We start from the raw sequence: 21,919 nt of genomic DNA on the forward strand, positions 1-21,919 counted from the left end.
TGGTGCATTTGCTGCTTCACTGCAGTTTATCACAGAGCGGGAACTTGGCTGGGGATGCTGTCCTGCTTGGTGGGATTGGATCGTCCTTAGCCAAATTCAAGTCCAAGACAAGTCACTTCACCAAACATAATGCCATTTTTCATTCTTGCAGACCTTACTTCCAAAGACACTGTTTAATTGGCCTCTGTCAGGCTTATTTTAAGTATATTTGATTTAAGAAAAACAAAGAGTTGACTTGCTGCACACTACCTTATAAAAGGATTTTTAATCTTAAGGATTGGTCTTAGTCATTCTAATTTCAACGGCTAAAAGTCTAAGTGCAGTTGCAAGTCACTGGCATTAAAATCAAAGTTGAGCTTTTTTATTTTGTGGAAAAAAAATTAAATTATGCTGTCCGTAAAGCAAAGTAGAAGTAAATTGTGTCTAGACACATTTTGTGGTAAGGCCCTACTAATGCTGCAGCCATGTTTACGGTAGCCCTCCGTGAAGTCTGGTCCCAGGCCACCTTGTGCGTTGACCTGGGCTTAGCCAATCACAGTGTTCGCTGATGAATAATGCATGGTTACTTCCTCCCAGTAGCAAAATCTGACAATGCGTGGCTAGGATAGAAAGAAGCCCACAGAAAACTGGGGAAAAATCAAATCACAATTTTTTGGTTAAGACCTAAACACAAGTGTTTAATAAACACATAAATGGTACACAGAGTACAGTGTTACAATATCATAGCTTTAAATTTTAAATTTTTGTTTAAATGTCATTCAGTCTTTCAATAACCGTTAAACTGCTCAAGGGAACTGTGACAAACTGCCAATTCAAATGTGTATCAACCACTTTGAAATTCTTTCTCATAAGCGTCATAGTGATAAAAATGTGTCAATGTCACTTTGAACTAAAGGCCTGTATTTATAGTTTTAACAGGGCCTCATTTTGACACTGAGCCCTATTAATTGAGCTCTCCACAGACATCTCCCTGTATCTAAAATAGGTAGGAAGTCCGTCGTGGAGGTGAAGAGGGACAAAGTAGGCCAAGGACTCTCACAGAAAATAGACTGTGACTCACTGAGGGGCTGGATCATCTTGGGAAAGAACAGGAAATGTGAAAGAATGTGGGTTAACAATAATCGTGGAAATTACAGGCGTATAAGTACAGGCCCCCTGTGGTGTGATCAAATGAAAAGGTACTACATGTTGTGACTGTCTCAGATTTAATTCAAATGAAAATTCACATGTGACTTGATATTCCAGGCACATAAACTTTAGGCTGAAGGCTTTAGGCTGGGCTTAAATGATCAGATGCTGAGTGTTGGTACCAGTAGTGGAGTGTAACTAGGTACATTTAATCATGTACTTACATGAACTCCCATTCTTCCTTCTTAATTTTATGAAAAACCTTATGTGCCACAATTTATTCCACAATCTGTTCAATCCGTTACTAGTTGCTTTATAGGAAAGGATTTTACTTGTAAAACATTATCATTCTGTAAGGTAAACAACATTGTTATAAATAAGCCAGCAGCACAATAAGTAGTTCAAATTAGCTTCATCATGGCAACACTTTACTGCGTCCGTAATAACAAACCAATAAAGTACAATATATACGGTAAATATAACACTAAATGGTGCCATTTTGCATAATGAACACTTCAACTTTTGATTCTCTGCGATCATTTTGCTATTACTTCTATACCTGAATAATGCGGGACATTTTTCATGTCAGTAGTTGCATCTATAGTGTGTCTTTTGTTTTTTTTACATGTTTTAGTTTTGCATGTAAATTCATATTATAATATAAATAACTGCTTACTATAGATGTCAAATGAATGTAGTAGGGTAAAAATTACAACATCTCCCTCTGAAATGTTGTGAAACAGAAGTATAAAGTAGCATAAAATTGGAATACCGAAGTAAAGAACAAGTACCTCAAAATACAGTACTTAGGGGTATATGTATTTAGTTACTTCCAATAAATCAAACTACTGCTCTCTGGTGGTGTTCAGTCAATGTGATAGTTGTGAAGGAGAGTTAAGGTGCTCACTACTTTATATGGCAAAAATAAATAATTAAAACAAATCTCTAGTTTTGCTCACCTTGACTGCCCCACTCTGGTGACAACTGTCACTGCATGGTGCAGCCAAGTGCAACAGTTCCCAAAGACAAAACAGTTATAGTTTCAAAACATCAGCCCATCTTTATTTACAAGTCCATACTGGACAAAAGATAAACATACAGGTGGTGGTGGTGGGCTCAACCCTACACAGAGGTACAATGGTGAGAAATGCTCAAACAAGCACACACAAACAGTCAAAATTCAAAACAAAATCAAATTCTCTGGAAAATCCTCAACTGAAGTTGTGCAGGTTTCACCATCTCAAGTACAGACACACAATGAATATATTCAAACTTGCATATAGTAGTTCAGCTTATCAGTTTATACTTCTTCACTTTGACTGATGAGGAAATTAACTGTTGAGAAAAATTACCAGAGACTCCTTCAGGGCCAATTTTTGCAAGACAAAACATACTTCAACTCCACTGCATACAATGACACACGGATGGGCACATTCTTGTTCAATTCAAACATGTAAGTTAGTAGTAACTTTTCACACTGCAAAATTACACTATAGGCTCCCAAGTCATGTAGGCATAAATATGACAGATTAAAAACATAGGAGGGATATGAGTGGAAGTAAAAGTGACAAAAACGGCAGTATTTTGATGTGAGTGGTTAATTTTAACATTTAGCAATAACCCACTTTGACAACTGATTCTAAAGATAGTTTTAAACATTGTATGTTTGTGGGATGAAGACACTGGGAACATAATAAAGTTGAGGATGGAGGGCACATTCAGGAAAAACAAAGGGCAGGCATTGAGGGATGGGCTGATTAAAACAAACCCATGGCACTTTGAGCTAATAAGGGAATAAAGTCAGGCATTGGAGCAGGCAATAGATTTGTGGTAAGGCGTCAACAAGAATCTTCATTGTGACACACACACACACACGGTTTTGTCAAAAACTGCATTCAGATTGAAGGGAAAGCACTCAGAAATACCTCAGTTATCTCTGCTCAAACTGAAATCACCTCTTTGATGTCACATCAGTAACAAACATTATAGAAGTGGTTTCATCTACCAATTAGCCCATTTTACACACAGAGAAATCAGTGTGCAAAAGACCTGTACAAGCTTGTATCTGTTGTTGCCTTTACTGGAAATACAAAGAGCTGCAAACAATGGCAGGTACAAATTTCACTCACATACATCCGTTCATTTATAGAACAAGCAGTTCACTCTGCAGACTGTACCATCAATGCGTTTCAGTTTGGGATTTAAACTCAATGTCATGTGTTTCAGTGACTACCAGTCTATGTTAATTACAAACAAGAGGACAGGCATAAGAGGTGCAGTGGAGCAAGCAACATACATGATGCTGTGCACACTTGCAAACTCTACTGAACTGCAAATATCAACAGCAAAGATCCGAACTTATTTTTCCCAACGTAAACTGTTGATAAGCTACAGTGTGTCTCTGCATGCGCACTAGATTGCTTTTATTTGCAAAATATTTTCAAGTATGTTAGAGGACTTCTTTACACAACTGAAAAAAAGCATTTGTTTGCATCTCTTCTATGGAAAATGGAAAAAAATTACTAAATAAAACTCTCCTTAAAAGGGGAAAATCCTCAATTTAAGTGCAAAAACCTTGTCATAATAGTTTGAATGTCAGCCCCTTCAGCGCCTTTCTATAACACAATGCCCTGAATGGACAGCACTGGCACCAGTCTCTTGAATCCTTATTGTAAATAAATTTGAACATAAAAACCATTTTTTTCAGAGAGAAATACACTGAATGCAATATGCTACACAGTGCTTAAACTGATTATTGTTACCACGAGTTGGCCGTTCCCCCTCATACTTCACCAGCACTGTGAGGTTCACATTTGGTTTTGAATGTCTGGGACAAAGTGTTTTTTTGTTCTAACTCTGGCAGACAGCTATTGCCTTGGGTCTGAGTAGCAAGGTTGTGGATCCATGGGTACATATTCCACAGGCAAAGGCCTAAAAATAATAAGGGAGAGAAAAAAACACAACAACTAAATACCCACAAGTTGGCTTAAACATTTTGCCACTGAAAATATTGACCTACCACTTACATCAAAGGTTTGGTTATACAAAATACATTTAAAACGAAAAATCTTCTTAAAGAAAATACAAAAACTCTCCTATCCTGACTTACATGGAACAGCAGGATCAGGTAGTGATGATAAACTTGTTATTGGGTTACTTCCGTTTCACAGCAGCAGTATCTTCTTCCTTCAAGACAAACTTTTTCCTCAAAGCTTCTGAAATCAGAGATGCCGAGTCTTCCTCTCTAAGGGACGTGCAACCTCTATTGTACCTGTGCAATGAGAAACCACAGAAAATACAACCTAATGTAAAAACTGTTCAGCAATACCAAAATACTTTATTGTCTACAATAATCTGGTTGTGTATGAGAAGGAGTACAATGTTATTTTAATTTTAAGTGACAATGTAAGCATAGTGATGAAGAATTTTCTTATAGTACAACAATAGTACAACATTTAATACAATATGCTTAATCACTTCTTCTTCCTCTCTTGTATGAGTCTGGTAAACAGAGGTTGCAGCGAGCAGGAGGTTAGCTTAACTTAGCATAAAGACTGAAAACAGGGGCAAAGCCAGCTTTACTCTGTCCAAAATATCCACCTACTAGTACCTATAAAACTTAATTTTATAGTAATTAACACATTATACAAAAGATTTGGGGTGTTTGACCCACTGGAAACCCATACCTGTCTTTGCTCATCTTCATGCGGTTCATGTCCTTCAGAATGTCCATAACGTCAGCAAAGCTGGTGGACTTTGACAGCGACACAGTATCCTCCTCAGCCTCCCGGAAGTCCATGCTGGGCCTGTCCAGGTCAAAGGTTGCTGATGCTGTCATGGAAACAGGTGGCAGAGGGTCGGGGACCAGCTCTGATACCACAGAGACCATATCTTTCTCATCTTCCTCTTCCTCTTCTTCTTCTTCCTCCTCTGTGACATCACTGATGACAAAGGAAGCTGCAGCCGTGGCAGCTGGCTGGTAGGATGCCGTCTCGAAAGGTGCCATGGAGAAGCTCATACTTGTGTCATCAGGAGAAAGCAGATCAGGAGTCAGGGGGTTGGAGCCTGAAAGACACAAGCAAAGCATAGAAGAGGAGTGAGACAATCTGTAATTGTTCTTAAGTGGAGTTTGAGTGGGACAGTGTTAAGAGAAACATAGAGTCCAAATGTCATTTCTATTTTTATCTATTGGAGCACGAGTGCTACTGTTGTTTGCAATAGCTCTCCTCCCAGAGCCTGTTAGTCTGCAGCCCAATACAATACATATGAATACCTCATACTCCTCAACACCCCTGTTGAAATATTCAGTGAATAACACCCAATTGCCAATGAACTGTAGAGGTTATCTTTCGTCACTGACCTACAAACTGATGCCAAGACTTGTTAGTACCAAAGAGCTTTAGAAGAATCAGGGCAGCTGACTTGGCAATAAAAGAATCACAGTCAAACGAGGACAGTAATTCTGTGGTAAAACAAACTCATGTAGCCTCAAAAAGGCCATCTTCAATCTGCATTGCTCAAAGCAGCTTTACGAATCAGAGAACAAGAGCGTAAAGTTAGACGTGTAACCAGTTGTTATGTCACTGTTATTTTACCACTATCTAAATGTCAGATTCAATATCTACAGAGAACAAGGGCACACTGTAATTTCTGCTAGGATAACCTACCAGAATCACTTGCCACAATCTTGGCGATCTGTGCACGGAGTTTGCTAAGCTCGTCCTGCAGGGCTGTAGTACGATTTAGCGCTGTAACCCCAGGCTTCCTAAGCCCCTCCATCCTTTTGCCCTCACGCCGGAAGTTGGGCACAGATGAGTTCCTGTGGAGCACCAGGAGAGGCGTGGGCCGCCATTCATGTTTTAGAGGGCGAGTGTCACTCCTGAAAACAAAGAAGTGGGGGGTTAGTGTCATCAACCTGAGTTGTTTATTACAATAAACCCATTAACTGCTGCCCAGAAAAAGACCCAGCACTACTCTACACCTGCCAGCCATTTATTAGGTCAATAGCCCTAAAAGAACTACTTCTTCTTTGTTAAGTTTATAATGGTTGGTTTTACAATTACTATGGCTATCTGTAAAAAATGGGACATCGCACTGCATTTCTTTGGTCAGCAAATGTACACCTAATAAGTTGGAAAGTCTGATGGCCAACCATTAGGAGTAGTGACTGACTATATGCTTACCGCACTCTGGCATATGTCTCCTCTTCATCTGCGGCAATCCAGGCTATGTCTGCCAAGGTAGGAACCATTGGGCCATCCATAGGCCGAAGAGAGGGTAGACCCGGTAGTTCCTAATGCAGACGGGCATGTAACTTGTTTATGGAAATAATTGGGAAATAATATTATATAGACAAGAGTGGTCACATTGGATATAATATGTACCTGGAAACATGCCCTTTGTGGAGGTTTGAGTGGGAGAGTAGAACCTATTCTTCTCACAACACTACGGGTAGATCCATGAGGCTTATTCTGCCAGATAGGAATAACTTCCTGCAAAACATAAAAAAGTCAGTCTCTCCATAAAGTATAATACATTTATCAATGCTTACTGCACAGTTTGCACTCCTGCACAATTACGTGGGGGAAAAGGCAGTTTTAAGATAAAGAGTGCTAAGCAAAGACAAAAATATTAACAGTGAGAAAGCAAACTTACGGTTTCTGTTTCCATGGTGATGGTGGGTCTCTCTCATTCGCTGGGAAGTAGCACACCACCGTTTGGTGCTAGCAGTAGATGAAGATGGAGCAGTTCAGTAAACAGATAACATGTCTGTCTGACTGCCAACTCTTGGGATATAAATTAGTGATTTGTTAAAGCATCTGTTGAGAGAAACAAGCAGAAGGAGAACTTAAACACAGCAATGTTTAGCCACCGACTTAACAAATAGTCAATTATTAATTAATAATTGATCAACTAAAATGCACATGGTCAGTACAGATTCTGAATTTGTAAAAATGTGCTTTCTTTTTGCTATTCTGTGTAATTGGAGAACATATTATATTTGTTTTTTGAGTAATAGTAATAGAGTAATAGTTGAGATATTGGCAATTAACAGCTCATAATATATTTTAACCAGGTAATCTCATTTAGATCTAGATATTTTTTGCAAGAGACCATGTATACACAAAGCCAGTGTTGCAATAACTATCTACCACTATAAAGTACCATAAAATAGATGTACGCATGTACTGTGCAAGCACCTAAAACTTGTACGTAAGTATTTAGTTGCTGTCCACCGCTGCAATCAGATCAGAAACAATGAGATATCACTATAAAGGCCCGAGCTTAAAATATTTAAGCACTCAACATTTTAGGCTTTCTTAGCTTAGCGAAAATCCGAATGAATAAATTAATGAGTATTACAAACTGTAGCCCTAAAAGGTTTGGCGAGCTCACCAGTGATGGTTCATCTTTATCATGTCACCGCAAGTAGATCAACATATGCAGGAGCAAGGCAGCAATCACCGGTGCTAACACAGCTAACCAACTGAGCTTCAAGTCTAAGTCCGCTATGTTAATGGCACCGCCACAGGCTACTCTGACTAACTAAGATTGTTAATACCAGAAAAGAGAAAGAAAAAGCTCTGGAGTGGTGATTTGTGAACAGCTTTCCTCTGTTGCTGATCTTTAGCCGGTTGCTACGGGCACCAAACGCTCTCAGTAAACGTTAGTTAGCTTTAGCAGCACCAGCAACGGCCCCCGGTTTGACCCTCGACCGCAGACCGTCATTTTTCACTGTGTTTCACTCATACTCACGACACCCAACGAGCACCGCAAGAGTGCAACTTACGGTAGATTGTGGCTGAATTTTGGAAAGCTGCAGTATTAAATTCTTTGCAAGTTGCGGCTTCTCCTCTTCGTCTTTCACGGTACAGCTATGTTGTGGTTGTAAGGCCGGAAACCTGTGCCTCTCTTTCTTGTGATCTGATTGGCTACAGACTCATGACCTCACTTTTTCAGACCTGGTCCTAGAGCGCCTCCCAGAAGTGGAGGTGAGCAGTGCTGAACACATTGTGCTGTTACAAGGGACAATTTATAGAGGATTTATAGCCTGTAATTAATTGAACTGTCTAAAATATAGTCATGAAATTAAATTAATTTTACTCGATTTAATCTAATTGAGTAAATTGAATATAGATATTTAGTTTACTTTATCAAGTCTAATTAAATGTAATTAATTTAACTCAATTTAAGTGAATGTAATTCAATTTAAAATATTCAGTAAGTACGAATTTAATAGAGAGCATTTAAATAAATTCAATACATTCAATTTAAACAGATTTATTTCAGTCAAATTTAATGTTATTTAATATATTATAATGTGACATAATAAAAAAACACAGAATGATTTAATAATGTAAATTTAACTAAAGTAAATAGAGTGCATTTAAATTGATGGGGTTAATTTATAATAATAAAATAATAAATATAATTCAACTTATTTCAGTTAAATTTAAATGAGTAATTCTAATTTAAAGACTTTCAATGAATTCAATTAATTGAGTAAATGTATTTTTTTTTCAATCACATCAATCTAATTGAGTAATTTTGATTTAATTAATATCAATCAACTCAGTTTAATTCAGTATATCTAATTTTATTTCATTTAATTTATTCATTGCAATGTAATTTAATTGAGTACATTTAATCTAAATCGGTTGCATATATTGGACAGTTGCTGACCCAATGGCCAGGTGGTTAGGATGCGCACCACATGTCCATGAATACCCTATGCAGCGGTCCGGCCAGCTGGACCAATTGCTACATGTCATTCCCTATTCTCTTTCCACACATGTCCTGCCTGTCTTCACTATCCCTGGTCAATTTGATTGATTTGATACGATGTCATTCATTTAACTCAATTTTATTTATTTCGTTTAATAAATCTAATGATTATTTGTGCATATTGAATTGACTCAATTTATTTTAATTCGGCAAATGTTCTAAAACATTATCGCGTGTTAACAGACTCATAATTCACACACTCACTTGAGACACGGATCTAAACTGCAAGATGATTCACTCCCACCTGCGGCCGCTGAACGTTTGCCGAGCGGGGAGGAACCATCTTGACAGTCGGTCCTTTGAGCACAGGGCGGAGCTTGAATGTCGAACTTGTTACTGTTGTCTGCAGTGATATCATAACACTGCAATATGAATACGAGCTCATATGGCCCCCACCCGTCTCCATCCCTGGGCAAGACACAGGTCAGTAAAGATGCAACCCAGTTTATTTCCTGCTCTTATGAATTCTTTATCTCTGCTGAGTTACTGATGTGATCATTTTTTTCCTGCAATAGCCGCTGCCTCGGTTATTCTGTGATGTCGTCTGAAATGCCTACTTCCTCCACGGTGATACATTCAGCAGCAGCAGCATTTACAGGAAGCAAATTGTTGTCATTTTTAGCCATATGACTGAGAGATGATGAGCTGTTGGAGGATGCAGGTTAAAGCTAAGCTCTCCATGTTGCTGGTAATTCAGAGATGACAGAAAAATCACCAGCCAAAGGGATGTGAGCCTTGTAATGCCGTGTGAGTTGCAGAAATTAGGCTTTTGGGTGATGTGAGTCTGGTGCATTCCTATGACATGATATGAACACAGTCTGAGGTCATGTTTAAATACAGCTGTGCACTTTCCAGTCGGGAAATACAGTGTCTGATCAATTCTGGATGCAACATGTTTAATTGTTTTGATATTATATTTAGCTTTGTCATAGGAATTTGGTCTATGAAGCAATTCAGAAGTTCTTAATGCACCTAATATGTCTCTTCTGGTCAGCAACCTTGAACCTACAAGCTCAGACACACTAATTGCAAGCAGACTCAGTCACCACTTAGATGGATTGATTGACAGTTTAATTGAATTGGAGAGCTGGCTCCATTATGCTGCTAAGTGTTTCGCTCACTTCCTTATGGGGTCATGTGGCCGCAGATACAGTGGAGCTCTTACTATCCCTTCTCCCTCCCTCTGGCTGGCTGATGTGTATAAAATCAGCCCATATTTGATAACTTCCTGTCTCGTGTAGGTGCTGTAAACTGGGGCAAGAGGTAGGCATGGGGAATAAAAGGAGGAGGAAGGATGCCAGCTGAGCCCCTCATCCCTCTGCATCTGCCACTGCTGCGAGCTTCAGACTAAAGAGAGACAGAAAATGGCTCAGTCTGTGAGGAGGCTGGAGTCTTTAGGAACCATGGACCGCGAGCCCAAGAGGGACAAGAGCAGGAACAGCTACTTTGGCAACGTTAAGAGCAGGTCAGACTTCTAAATACACAGATTACTGAAAAGGAAAAACAAAGGAGAAAGCTCCAAGCCGACATGTGACAGGTTTGGCTGGCATTTGCTTCTCAGATTTAAGCATGCTACAATTCATTCTTTCATTAGAAGGTGACAAGATTTTAGATTAAGTCTGTGTCATGCCGGTCGACTATACAAATAGGGGTGATTTTTAGCACAAAATGCAAATTTTTACCAGGTGGTTTCATTGATTATCACTGAAAGACTCCACGCTTCATCACAGAGCCTGGAATTCACTTCCTCTGCCATTGCACAGACAACTCCCACTCCCCTATAAATAACTGATCAGACTGTGAACGCTGTTTCATACACTTTATTCACACTTCATATATGATAAACAGTGAATCCTTGAACCCCTGCTATTCAAGGGAAAACCCACCAACACTAATTATATTTGACTGTGGAAGTCTACTCTTGACCTTAATGAGCTGTATATGTGCAGAAATAGTCAAAGCAACTGTTTTAATAACAGAATAATGGTTTAAGAAATTTTTGCCTGCGTTTGCTGCTTTTCTTTATAAAATATCAAAACAAGCAGAACCATTATGTTGTGATGGTCATTTTCTGACATTTAAAGACCAACCATCAATTATTTGAGAAAATAATCATTAAAATAATTGATAATTAAAAATGATCCCTGATACAATTCCAGACGTTTGAACATGTCCCTTCTCCAGCTGCATAGCAGAGACTGTGGGGATCATGTCAACAAGAGAAAAATCTAGTAGTTTGTATACAGATATTAAATAAAGGTATAAATTCTGTGATACTATCACTGTCTGATTCTAGTGAACTCACAAGATGATTTCATTCGAATAAGACATTTTATGATCCAATAACTTAATTGGATGAAACACGCTCTATGAATCAGTCACATCTGTAACTACAAAGTCACCTGACGATGTTAATAAATTACAGTAAGTCTTCATTTTCTGATGTCTTGCTTAGGGAGACATTGTTTGTATTTGTAGATATTAATTTTACTGTTTTAAGTTATTGTAATATCACAATGTGATTTCTGTTTTAGGGTGATTTTTTTTTAGCTTTTAAAGCTGCCCTTATCAATGTTTTCATATTAATGGATCAAATTGCTACATGTAATGTGACAGGTGTGGCTCTCAGTTATTAATCTAAGGAGACTCATCACCAGACTCTGCAGTTTTTGCCCCAGCTCTATGGAGAATCTTTCAGCTCTGTGTTTTGGTTTTATGGCTCACAACTTTACCGCTTAGGTCCACACTCACTGCTCCTGTATTGTTCTTTGTTGTGTTAAAAACAACTTTCCAAGGTACCGACTAACTAACTAGCTAACCGGGAGTGTGCACTTACTCAGTTATGACATGCTATGAGTGTGTTTAGGAATAATATCACACTGTATGTGTGTGTTGATGAGTAACCTACTTAAATATAGTGCAATGGTAAAATAAAATGGGCATTTCATCTGTTTCTCCTTCTTCTTTCAGGCTGGGCTCCAAGCTTCCTCCTGGCGTCTCTCAGCCTCCACAGTTCACTAAGCGGCCCTGGGAGACTCAGCCTCAGGCAAAAGTGATGCAGGAGTCCACAGCCAGCAGCCAGCGTCAAAACCAGCCCATTGTGGGCCGGCCTCTCAACCACATCCCCCACATCAGAAACCCCAAGCTGCGGCAGTACTACCTACAAGGTACCCTTGCAGTATTTGATATCCCTAGGCAAGGTGCAGGCTGTTTGCATCAAATCGAAGCAAAAGTAGTTATGGGATGAAGTCGAGCTTGAATTTACATTTTATAATTCTCACACTGAGCCTGATGGCAATTTCCTGTCTTTGCATAAAGTTATTTTCATACAGAGGGGACGGACAGAAATATGAGCTGTAGTGGCTTGTGTTAATCTAGTTAGCAAGTGGTGCTGAGGTACTGCTTCATCATAGTGATCCTGTGCTATGGATGTTTTGTCATAAGACATGACAGAAACTGTTTTTTACAGGCACTTCATGGGATCTGAACAATGCTGCAGTGAAGCAAGAGCGTTTGGTTGGATTGTCAGATGACAGCATGAGCAGCAGGGTGAGTCACATGCTTTTGTTTGTGTCTTGTTTTGTCTTTATTTTACTTGTTGTCTACGTTGAGGAACACAGCTGTGGGAACCGGTAAGGGAAGAATTGGGAAGTTGTGAAGTAACAGATATTGCAGCCTGTATATATATCACCTGATTAGGTATGATAGTGCGAGGTTGGTTTCACAATTTATGGTCCTGAAAGACTTTGATAAAGAGCGTTCAAGGTTCATAGACGAGCTGTGTGTCAGAGCTGTTCTCCGACACCATGGGGAAACAGCGTCTATTTCAGAGCCTCTACAACAAATACAGCTGGAGGAATGTATATTCAGATGTTTATTCTAAGGTATTTGTCAGCTTTTTGATTTTGCTGCTGAGCTGTTGGTTAAGGATTAATACAAAGAAAGCAGCCCATAATCTGCTCTGTATTACCATGAATCTGGAAAGGGCGTTAGTGCTTATTACTAAGTACTCTAGTCTGAGTTGTTTGATCTTTGCTTGGAAATTTACTATGTTTTTCTTGTTTCCCCTTCTTCTATTTCTCTTCCTCAGAAATCTTCTCTTCAGTAGCACATACATACACCAAACTTATCTATATTCTGAAGGGTTTTACGGAAGGGTTTGTTCATTTACAGTAGCATTCATAGCCTGATTTATACAACAATTAATTCCAAAAAATATGGAGAAAATTGATTTTTTTTTAATAGTTGTTTTCTGATTTATGCTGTAATATAAAGAAATCCTCTGTGTAAAAACCCATTTGCTCTAATATGTTGACAAAATCAAACAAATTTTGAACCTGGCTTTACCCAACGATAATCTTTCTGGAAGTTAAAATATATTAAATATGTATAATGCATAAAGTTTCAGAAAACTAGTAAAAAACTGTAATACACTAAAATATTGTCTTAATGTAAATAATAAACTGGGGAAGTTTCATGGTGATATCTTTTACTCTTTTTACCCTATTTGCCTGTAGTGTCTTGCCTTAAATTATGTTAAGCTTATGTGATGCATTTCAGACAATCTGTAACCAGTTTAGTAGGTAAACCTAGGTCGAGCTAATGCAATAAAGCCATCCCTCATGAAGAGTATAATGTGCAGTTTGTGTTGTAGTTTATAGGGGCTGTTGAATAGTGTTATGTTATGCTGAGGAATGTTTGTGAAAATTAAACTTTATGATAAAAAGTAGATCTTTAGCTGCACTACAACCTTTTCTGTATTTTTTTTTTTGTTTCAGGAATGTGTGCATTAGTGCACACATGCACACAATTATGCCTACACAAGCACACATACAGGTCCAAAGACACGTCCACATGCTCACACCCACACTAAAGCACACCGTTTTTTTTTTGTTTTTTTTTCATTGGTCACATAATCTGTCAGGCGCCAGTAATCTAATTTAGGTCAATGGATCCATCTGTCAGTGGATGATGCTTCAGTCGCACTTCTTCAGCTAGATGGTTAAACATAGAAAAAATAATGTATTTTATTCACAGGTTAATAATCAACCAAATAGTAGCCCTTTTACACTAAAACAGACCATTAACTAAAAAAAATCTCTGGTCATTACTGTACAAGTGCAGTCACTGTTGTGGCCTCTGAGCAGCTTGATGCACTGGATTTGTGACATACAAAAACTCTCCAAACTCATACAGAAATAAAAACGAACTCCTCGAGATCTGGTGTATGTTGAGATCTAATCGTTTACTGAAAAACATCATTTTGAGATTTTTTTTTTTTTTGCATGTGTTTTAGGGAGTCCCCGGGGACACTGTGTTCAGTGTCTCATCTCAGTTCAACAGTAACGGCACATCCTCAGCAGAAGAGAGGAAAATGGACCTCCATCCCTCCCATACCTCTTCAAATGCATCCTCCTCATCTGCTGCCCTCATCCCTAGAGAGGTAAAAGGCTGCAAGCAAAACTGTTTTTGCCTGCTGTTGTTGACTAGATTTAAAATGCAAAAGAAGACCATTTCCCCCTTGTCTGCCTTATGACGTTAACTGCAAGTATATAGCTTCGTGAAGGAAGTGTCTTGCTCCACCTTAAATCAGTTCCAGCAGTCAGTACCTTCCAAAACATATGCTTAGCAACAAATTGGGATTGATAATACAGTATATAATTTATTGTCTTTAGTCACTATCATTATGTCATATGTCAATGTCATAAATTGGAAAATGTAGCTTTAATCTTAGCCTGCAGTCCCTTATCCACGACCCTCATTTGTCACATGAGGCTAAGATGTGACGACAAACAAAGAGAAGTCAGGATATGCAGGCCTGTAAAAGGAGGAAGTAGTCACTCCTGTCACTGGGTTATATCTGTTTCAATGTCAGAGCTATTCTTATCATGGCTTCTATTTTGAAGCAGCTGGTCGTACCGAAGGGAAAAAACACTTCCACCGGCCATGGTTCGTCTCAACCAGAACTGAACACAGATTCTGATCCTAAAGAGAAGCAAAGGGCCGAGGAGGACCAAGACAGTTTGGATGCACTCCCGGGTCCACCACACTCCCCCTCACCAGAGGCAGAATATGACAAACTACTGGTAAGGAGAAGAAATAACTGCCTTTACTGTGCATTCTGCATGTTAGAAAGTAGTAGTTATGCATTATTTGAAAACGTACATTTGTAATTGAATTCCTCTACATTTCCTCAAGTAGTGTACTGAAATACAGTTTTTAGGTACTTGTACTTTACTTGAGTTTTTCCATTTCATGCCACTTTATACTTTTACTCCACTACATTTATTTGAGAGCTGCAGTTACTAGTTATTTTTCAGATTAAAAGATTTTGCATTTATTTTGTATAATTATCTGATGAACCCTCCGATTTATATTGTGACTCTTGAGAAGGCAGCGGGCCCTAGACTGGGAACCACTGAACTGCCTAACTGTAAATGAAATGGTTAAAACTTGCTCCACCTCAACAATGAAATGCTACTTTAGCATCAGTATTAATAACTTAATAATGTAACATGTAATAATTCATTAGTCGCAGGGACCATTTTACTGCAAACACTTCTACTTCGATTCTTTAGGTACATGTTATTGACAATACTTTTGTACTTTTGCTTAAGAAAGATTTTCAATGCATTGTGGTTTTGGTACTTTTATTTAAGCAAAGGATCTAAGAACCTGTGTTAAATAATGCAGCAGGTTAAAGTATAACTTCGGGGATTGTTCAGCCATTTTAACCTCATGCAAAACAAATTAGAGTATTCATGCGTGAAAAGGAAGAAACAGAAACCAAAGTGAAAAAAGAACATATAACACTGCAGTTCAACAAAAGCAATCACTGTGTTGAGTGAAAATAAAGGTGTGATTCTGTCAACGTAAAGTCAACGTCTTATTTTGTACATGAAAATGAAGAAACTACCACCAAATAAGAAGAGACACTTATCTTTGTAATTAAACACATTAGTGGCTGTTCTTCTCAATAGGATTTTTTCCAGTTATTTGACACTTCGTAGCTGTGGTGAGAAAAAATGAGCCGAGGGGGTTTTATAATGGATCAAATGAACAGAGCGTTGCCGAGGAAACAAGCAACAAAACAAGACAGTAATCAAAACATTACAGCACTGCAGTGCAGACAGAAAAAAAGACATCATTCTGTGCTTAGTGGGTCTTTTTGTTTCCAAAACTATGTAGATAGCAGGAGCAGAAGAAGAAAACACAAATAATGAGGAAAAAAAATCTGATCCTAATTTATTTAAATTTCTGGTTAAAACCAAAATATATTCAGTTTACTACCAAACCAACAAAACCAACACACATTTACATTAGTAAAGCTACAACCAGTACAGTTTTTGGAATTTTTGCTTAAACAATGACTATAAATGAATAAACAAATGATTAATCAATTATCGAAATGGTTGTTCACCCATCATTTCAGCTCTAATTTGATCATAATGTCCTTTTTTTTTGTTAACACTGACACTATGTGTGATGCCGACAGGATGTGGAAGCGGTGCCGTTGCCTGATGGACAGCTCTGCTTATTGGCTCTCCCACCAGAGTGCTGCGAGGGGGAGGGGCCAGAGGCCATGCCGTACCTCAAACTATTCTGCCGCTACATCACTGACCGCAAGGTGGGTGGCAAGAATGCTGATGTTTGATCTCCCAACTGTAGTTGACGGTAGTCAGCTAACGTAAACTTTGTCTCCGTCAGGGTGTCGTTTCTGGGATCCTGTTGGTGACAGCGCATAAGATCTTCTTTGACCCGTTTAAGACACTTCCTCTGGTGAAGGAACACGGCTGTGAGGAGTACCTCCTGTCGTGTTCTGTCGACAATCTGGCATCTGTCTCCTTCTTCTCAGACATCTCACATGTTCACTTCAACACCTCCCAGCAGAGGTCAGCAGTGATTTGCTATTTCTAAACAACACACACACACACACTCAGATTACAGGAGTCAATGCAAGCATTTTATATTCTTTTTAGGAGAAAAGGAAAGAAAATTCTCCAGAAATTGAAAACCTCCAAAAGCCAAGGAGGCGGTTTCCCAAACCATAAGGGAGAGTCGATTCCAGCTTTGGTGTCAGCTGCCTCATCAGATTTGTCCAGTCTGGCTCTGAGCCTGACCAAAGAGGTTTCTGGAGACGAGGAGGCAGAGAGCAGAGACATGGCGGAGGCAGAACAGGAGCTTGATAGCATCCCGCTGGAGGTGCTGTGTGAGGAGTCTGTCAGTGGCCTGGGAGTGGCTGTCCTGAGCAGTGCTGCCACCTTCTGCTGTGGAGGTCAAGAGGCGGCGAGTAAAGCGAAGACAGAGCTGCTGCACACTGATGACGCTGAGAAGCCTAACACAAAGAGTCAGACTGCAGGTACAAATGTGAATTATGATCTGTGGGACAGATGTATTCTTTGCTTGCTTTATTTTCTTTGGCTTTAGTCAACCCTTGTTTTCTTTTTGTTTTCCAGTGCCTCGAAGATCATCAACAGGTAGTCCTGGGAGTCTGATGTTTGTGCGCCTGCGCGTTCAGCCTGCTGCAGGAAAGAAAAAGGGTATAGGAGGTCTCCATCTGGGGTCAGCCAAAACCTTGCCCCGAAGGGACGCCTGGCTCGCCCTTTCACAAGAAAGGTACAGTAAGTAATGGCGGAGAAATGATCAGAAAAGGGGTAACAACAATTTCTGTGCAGCAGACTGAGATATTCATGACTTTGAGTCACTAATGTGGGTCAAGCTCCAAAAACACTGCATCCTACATTTCTCATAATATAAATCATTAGCAGTGTATCAAATTATTTTAAACCCCACACTTCCAATTTGTAATTCAGATAAAAAAAATAACTGATGATGTCAAAGAAGGCATTTTACAACTGTTTTCATCAACTCAACATGATGAGTAAACAGATTGTGTGTAAAGTGAAACTGTGAATTGTGAAATATTTTGCTCATCAGCTTTGTTTGGCATGAAAGAGGCCTGTCTACGACAGTTTAAATTTAACATCCATTCATAACACTGTCTACTTATGATGCTTTAACCAGTCACTACTGTTGTATATTAACCCATTCTATCCACTCTTTTCCCTCAGTGAACATTCATGTCCAAACACTAACATCACCTTGACAGGAGTGAGAATACAACGGTGGCTCTTTGGGAAATTAATCTGTCAACAATTAGTGACAGATGATCACTGTGAAAGGCGTGTATGGCCTCCATACAGCAACTATTTTACTATTTAACACTAAATACAATTACTCAAGTACTGTATTTTATATATATATATTTATTTATTTATTTTAATTTTTGCTACTTTCATTTCATTGGGAAAAACTGTACTTTAAACTTCTCTACATTTATTCTTACACCTATAACTAATAGCTATAGTTACTAGTTACTGTATAAAAAAATCTTATGAAAATAATAGAGACTTGACAATATATTCTTAACAGGACATTAAAAGCATGAGTTGTATTCAAAATCTATTCAGTCTCCTCCCGGTATTGTCTCATTTCTCGCCATGTTGACGCAGCTGTTGATGCCGTTTATCATTTCCAACATTTCTGAGTGACTGCATTCTTTCCCCCTGTAGCTCTGACGAGCTGTATGCCTACCTAACACACTGTCAACCAGACTTGTGTATACTTGAGGGAGGGGAGGAGGAGGGGGAAGCAGACCGTGACGAAGAGGAGTTTGTACTAATTGAGGACAAAGAGGAGGAGGAGGAGGAGGAAGATGAGGAGGAGGTGTTCCAGAGGCACCGCAGCTCAGGGGACGACTGGGAGGTGAGCAGGTTCATTTTGATCTCACAAGAGAGTGGTGATCTAGACGGTATTACTTTGGCATTTGTGTAAATAATGGAGGTGTGTTTGTTTGTGAGCACACTTGCCTCAAGGGGAGAGTCATTACAAACTGAAAGACCTGACTCGTGTTGAAGACAAAAGCGAGGTTTCATACCTCCTGGTGTTCTAGAACAAACCGGCTTGTGTGTTTGGTTTTGTTTTCAATCTGTTCTTTTGCAGATGGTGCTGATGGAAGACGGTGGGGACAAGCCGACCCTGGTCATTGACAGGGACCCTGAAGGACTCAATAGCATTGTAGAGACCAGCCACATTTTGGAAGTGTCACATGTTAAAGAGGTGAGTAACACATAGATAGTATGAAGCGTAAACAGTCTGCATGCACATGTCTGATCTGTGTGCTGGAGTCCTTCCTAAGGTCTAAGTAACTAATAGGTAAGTTCAAAATAGTGGTTTCCTTTAAAGGTTCAACATCTAAGATTGTGGGCATGGGTTTGTTTTTACATGTTGGCACAATAAAGTTAAAGGTTCCCAAAAAATGTGTGTGTGAATACTTTTTCTGTCTTTACATGAATTTATATCAATCCAGCAAATAACAGATTGTGATACATTTGGTTATGGTGCTCTTCATAAGAATGATGGTATCAAAACAAATTTTCTGAAAGGCATTGTTTATTCACTAATCATAATTGAAATCTTGTCAGTTTTTTTCCACCCCCACCTCACAGGTAGGGCAGACTAATGCGACCTGAGAGGCAAAACTCAGGGCAGAGAAAGCCCTGGAAATTACACTTTAGGAGTGTCTTAGCTGGTTAAGAGCTTAGTATTGTATAAACTGGTTGCTAGGTAACATCTCTGGCATTGGGCAATAAAAAGCAATTAGCTAAGTAAACAGGAAGTCATTAGAACATCAGCAGCTGTAACATAACATAAGGATGCACTGAGCTTAACTGCCAATCCTTTGTAAATGTAGGCATGACTTTGTTTTTGTTATATATGCATACATCGAGAACAGAATGTGTTTCAGAAGTTAAGGTAATTCGATTTTTTTTAATCGATGACTTAATTTTTTTTTGGAGCATATAAATGTGTTTTTTAATTATATTGTTTATTTTAAAAATAAAGTTAAGTCCAGTTTCTTCCGTGCATTTCTAAGTTGTATAAAATATGTGACAATGTTCATTAATTCTGGCTATTTTTGACACAGTTTTTTCAAAGAGTGAGAGTGAGGCCTGCAGCTGTTCGCATCACTATTTAACAGCACTTCAATCATTTTAATATCAATCAGACATCTTGACCTATATAAGGTTTTTTCCTTGTTTGCCCCACTAGAGTTTTTTTTTTTTCTTGTCAGAGCTGAAAGTCTAAGGACAGAGGATGTATCTACAGTATCTGTTTAGCATTAAGATATCATGATCTGGCTCTGTCTATAATTCTAATCCTTCATTCCCTTCCCTTCCTTTCATTTTTATTTTCATTTCATGTTATTAAATTTTTCTCCTCTCCTTTTCATCTCCTTCCAGTTATGTAAGGAACTTCCCCCTAAGACAGTCGGCCACACCTGGCAGCTGGCTTACAGTACGTCCCGTCACGGCGCCAGCCTCAAGTCCCTCTACAGAAAACTCAGTGCCACTGAGTCCCCTGTGCTTATTGTCATCAAGGATGCACTTGATGAGGTAAAAACACACATCTATAATCCCAATTAGAGGTGTTTCCAGAAGTGTCCCTCTCCCTTGGGAAAGGAAGAGGTTTTTATTGTCTTTTCTATCAATTTCTTTTCTCTTTTTGCCTTTTTCCTGTAAAGCACTTCGTTTTGAAAAGTACTATATTAACAAATTGCTTTCTTGTTTTTTAAGTTGCCATGTTTTTTCTTACTGTTACCATCTCTTACAACTTTCCTTCATCAGATATTTGGGGCTTTCCTCTCTCATCCTCTGAGGCCCAGTGAAACCTTTTATGGCACAGGAGAAACATTTCTCTTCATGTTGCACCCTCGCTTCAAGGTAAGCCTATTAACAACTATACCGAGGGTTTTTCTGTGGTTTTGCTAGCTCAGCTGATATGTAAAATATCCAAGTATCACTGACTCTGCATTTTGTATAAGGTCAAAATGCAAAATGTCACAAAGCCATTAATAAAATCCAGTAAGCTGCACAGATTAGATGACTAAAGGGGTACCTATAGCTGCATGTGTCAAGTTTTGAATTTTCCACAGCTTGAGTCTTTGTGACACTTCCTTTTGTGGTAATTGTGCCTGCTATCTCTCTGCAGTGCTTCAGATGGACTGGAGAAAACTCCTTCTTCATTAAAGGAGACTTGGACTCCTTTGCTATTGGTGGAGGCAGGTAATGTCGTCCCCCCTTTTCCCTCTTGCATACAACCTATACTTGTATGTTATGTAAAAAGGTTCTGTTTCCTTTTCTTCACTACTTCCTCTCTTTCTTCTGCAGTGGTCACTTTGGTTTGTGGGTGGATGAGAATTTGTACCTGGGCCGCAGCAGCCCCTGCTTCACTTTCAATAACTGCTGCCTCTCAGAAACGGACGACTTCAGAGTCATGGAGCTGGAGGTGTGGACATTCAGCTGAAGACCACTGAAATGAATGTTGAGTTCCACCTCGTCGCTGCTGATCAGCTTTATCAAGACAGCATTTATCACTGAGCAAAAATACAAGCAGCTCGCTCATTTCATGGTAACATCCATGTCAAAAAAAAAAACTAACTGCAAACTGCTGGAGTCGTCTGTGTGATTAAGTGCTGTCGATTTTTGTGATTTGAACGAGGCTGATCCTGAGCAGCTCGCTGTCCCAGAATGGGATCTAATGGTGGATTGTTTCTTGGTTGACTCATTCCTGTGGGTTTGGCAACCAAACTGAGTTCTGCTGTAATGAACAGAGCTGAACTGTTATGAAAATGGATTCCTTGAATCCTCATTTTTGAATGGAGTCGGTTACAAGTCTCAGAAAGTGCACTTTGCTCTCAATGTGAATCGGTAACTTCTCATCATTTGTGAACATGATGGTACAAGTGTCTTCATAGGTAATGCATGTCCCCACTTTCACACAGCTGTGTTCAGATAATGCTGAACCTTCGACACACACTTTAGTCTTCTTATGAATAGATTTCTAAACTGCACGTGTACAACCAACAGTTCCACTAACACAGTTCTTTTCTCAGTCACCATTCATTTCTATGGGTTTTCATCATTAGTGTAATAGAGAACATATA

The 21,919-nt window shown here is 39.1% G+C and overlaps 2 protein-coding genes across 6 annotated transcripts; one reads left to right on the top strand and one right to left on the bottom strand.

Moving 5' to 3' along the window:
- Positions 1-2,162: 2,162 nt before the first annotated feature.
- On the bottom strand, positions 2,163-8,048 carry mtfr1l (mitochondrial fission regulator 1-like). The gene is made up of 8 exons (XM_071498399.1): positions 7,919-8,048; positions 6,784-6,947; positions 6,513-6,620; positions 6,312-6,421; positions 5,796-6,007; positions 4,815-5,193; positions 4,238-4,399; positions 2,163-4,059 (listed from the first exon to the last, which is right to left on the bottom strand). The coding sequence occupies exons 2-7, from the start codon at positions 6,796-6,798 to the stop codon at positions 4,282-4,284; spliced, it is 942 nt and encodes a 313-aa protein (XP_071354500.1). The 5' UTR covers positions 6,799-6,947; positions 7,919-8,048; the 3' UTR covers positions 2,163-4,059; positions 4,238-4,281.
- Positions 8,049-9,206: 1,158 nt separating this feature from the next.
- LOC139632729 (oxidation resistance protein 1) lies at positions 9,207-21,917 on the top strand. Of its 5 annotated transcripts, none has more exons than XM_071497888.1 (16): positions 9,213-9,336; positions 10,155-10,378; positions 11,884-12,080; positions 12,383-12,462; positions 14,210-14,356; positions 14,820-14,999; positions 16,409-16,540; positions 16,621-16,805; positions 16,893-17,272; positions 17,370-17,529; positions 18,486-18,678; positions 18,916-19,032; positions 20,217-20,369; positions 20,601-20,696; positions 20,965-21,038; positions 21,144-21,917. In XM_071497888.1, the coding sequence occupies exons 2-16, from the start codon at positions 10,278-10,280 to the stop codon at positions 21,277-21,279; spliced, it is 2,331 nt and encodes a 776-aa protein (XP_071353989.1). In that variant the 5' UTR covers positions 9,213-9,336; positions 10,155-10,277; the 3' UTR covers positions 21,280-21,917. The 5 variants fall into 5 exon arrangements, with proteins under 5 accessions (XP_071353991.1, XP_071353989.1, XP_071353990.1 ...); XM_071497889.1 differs by having other exon boundaries at positions 14,823-14,999; XM_071497890.1 differs by lacking the exon at positions 10,155-10,378 and having other exon boundaries at positions 9,207-9,336.
- The last annotated feature ends 2 nt before the right edge of the window (positions 21,918-21,919 follow it).

The sequence above is a fragment of the Trachinotus anak genome, unplaced genomic scaffold (genome assembly GCF_046630095.1).
Source record: "Trachinotus anak isolate AG129_WGS33_773 ecotype Australia unplaced genomic scaffold, CSIRO_AGI_Tana_v1 ptg000015l, whole genome shotgun sequence".
Classification (NCBI taxonomy): Eukaryota; Metazoa; Chordata; class Actinopteri; order Carangiformes; family Carangidae; genus Trachinotus; species Trachinotus anak.

Coding starts and splice junctions, on each gene's coding strand:
- mtfr1l (XM_071498399.1), bottom strand. Junction 6,008..6,311: donor GAGACATATGCCAGAGTGCG/GTAAGCATATAG, acceptor CTTTGTTTTCAG/GAGTGACACTCGCCCTCTAA. Junction 4,400..4,814: donor ATGAAGATGAGCAAAGACAG/GTATGGGTTTCC, acceptor CTCATTGCACAG/GTACAATAGAGGTTGCACGT.
- LOC139632729 (XM_071497888.1), top strand. CDS start 10,278: ATGGCTCAGTCTGTGAGGAGGCTGGAGTCTTTAGGAACCATGGACCGC. Junction 10,379..11,883: donor TTTGGCAACGTTAAGAGCAG/GTCAGACTTCTA, acceptor TTCTTCTTTCAG/GCTGGGCTCCAAGCTTCCTC. Junction 14,357..14,819: donor CTGCCCTCATCCCTAGAGAG/GTAAAAGGCTGC, acceptor TCTATTTTGAAG/CAGCTGGTCGTACCGAAGGG.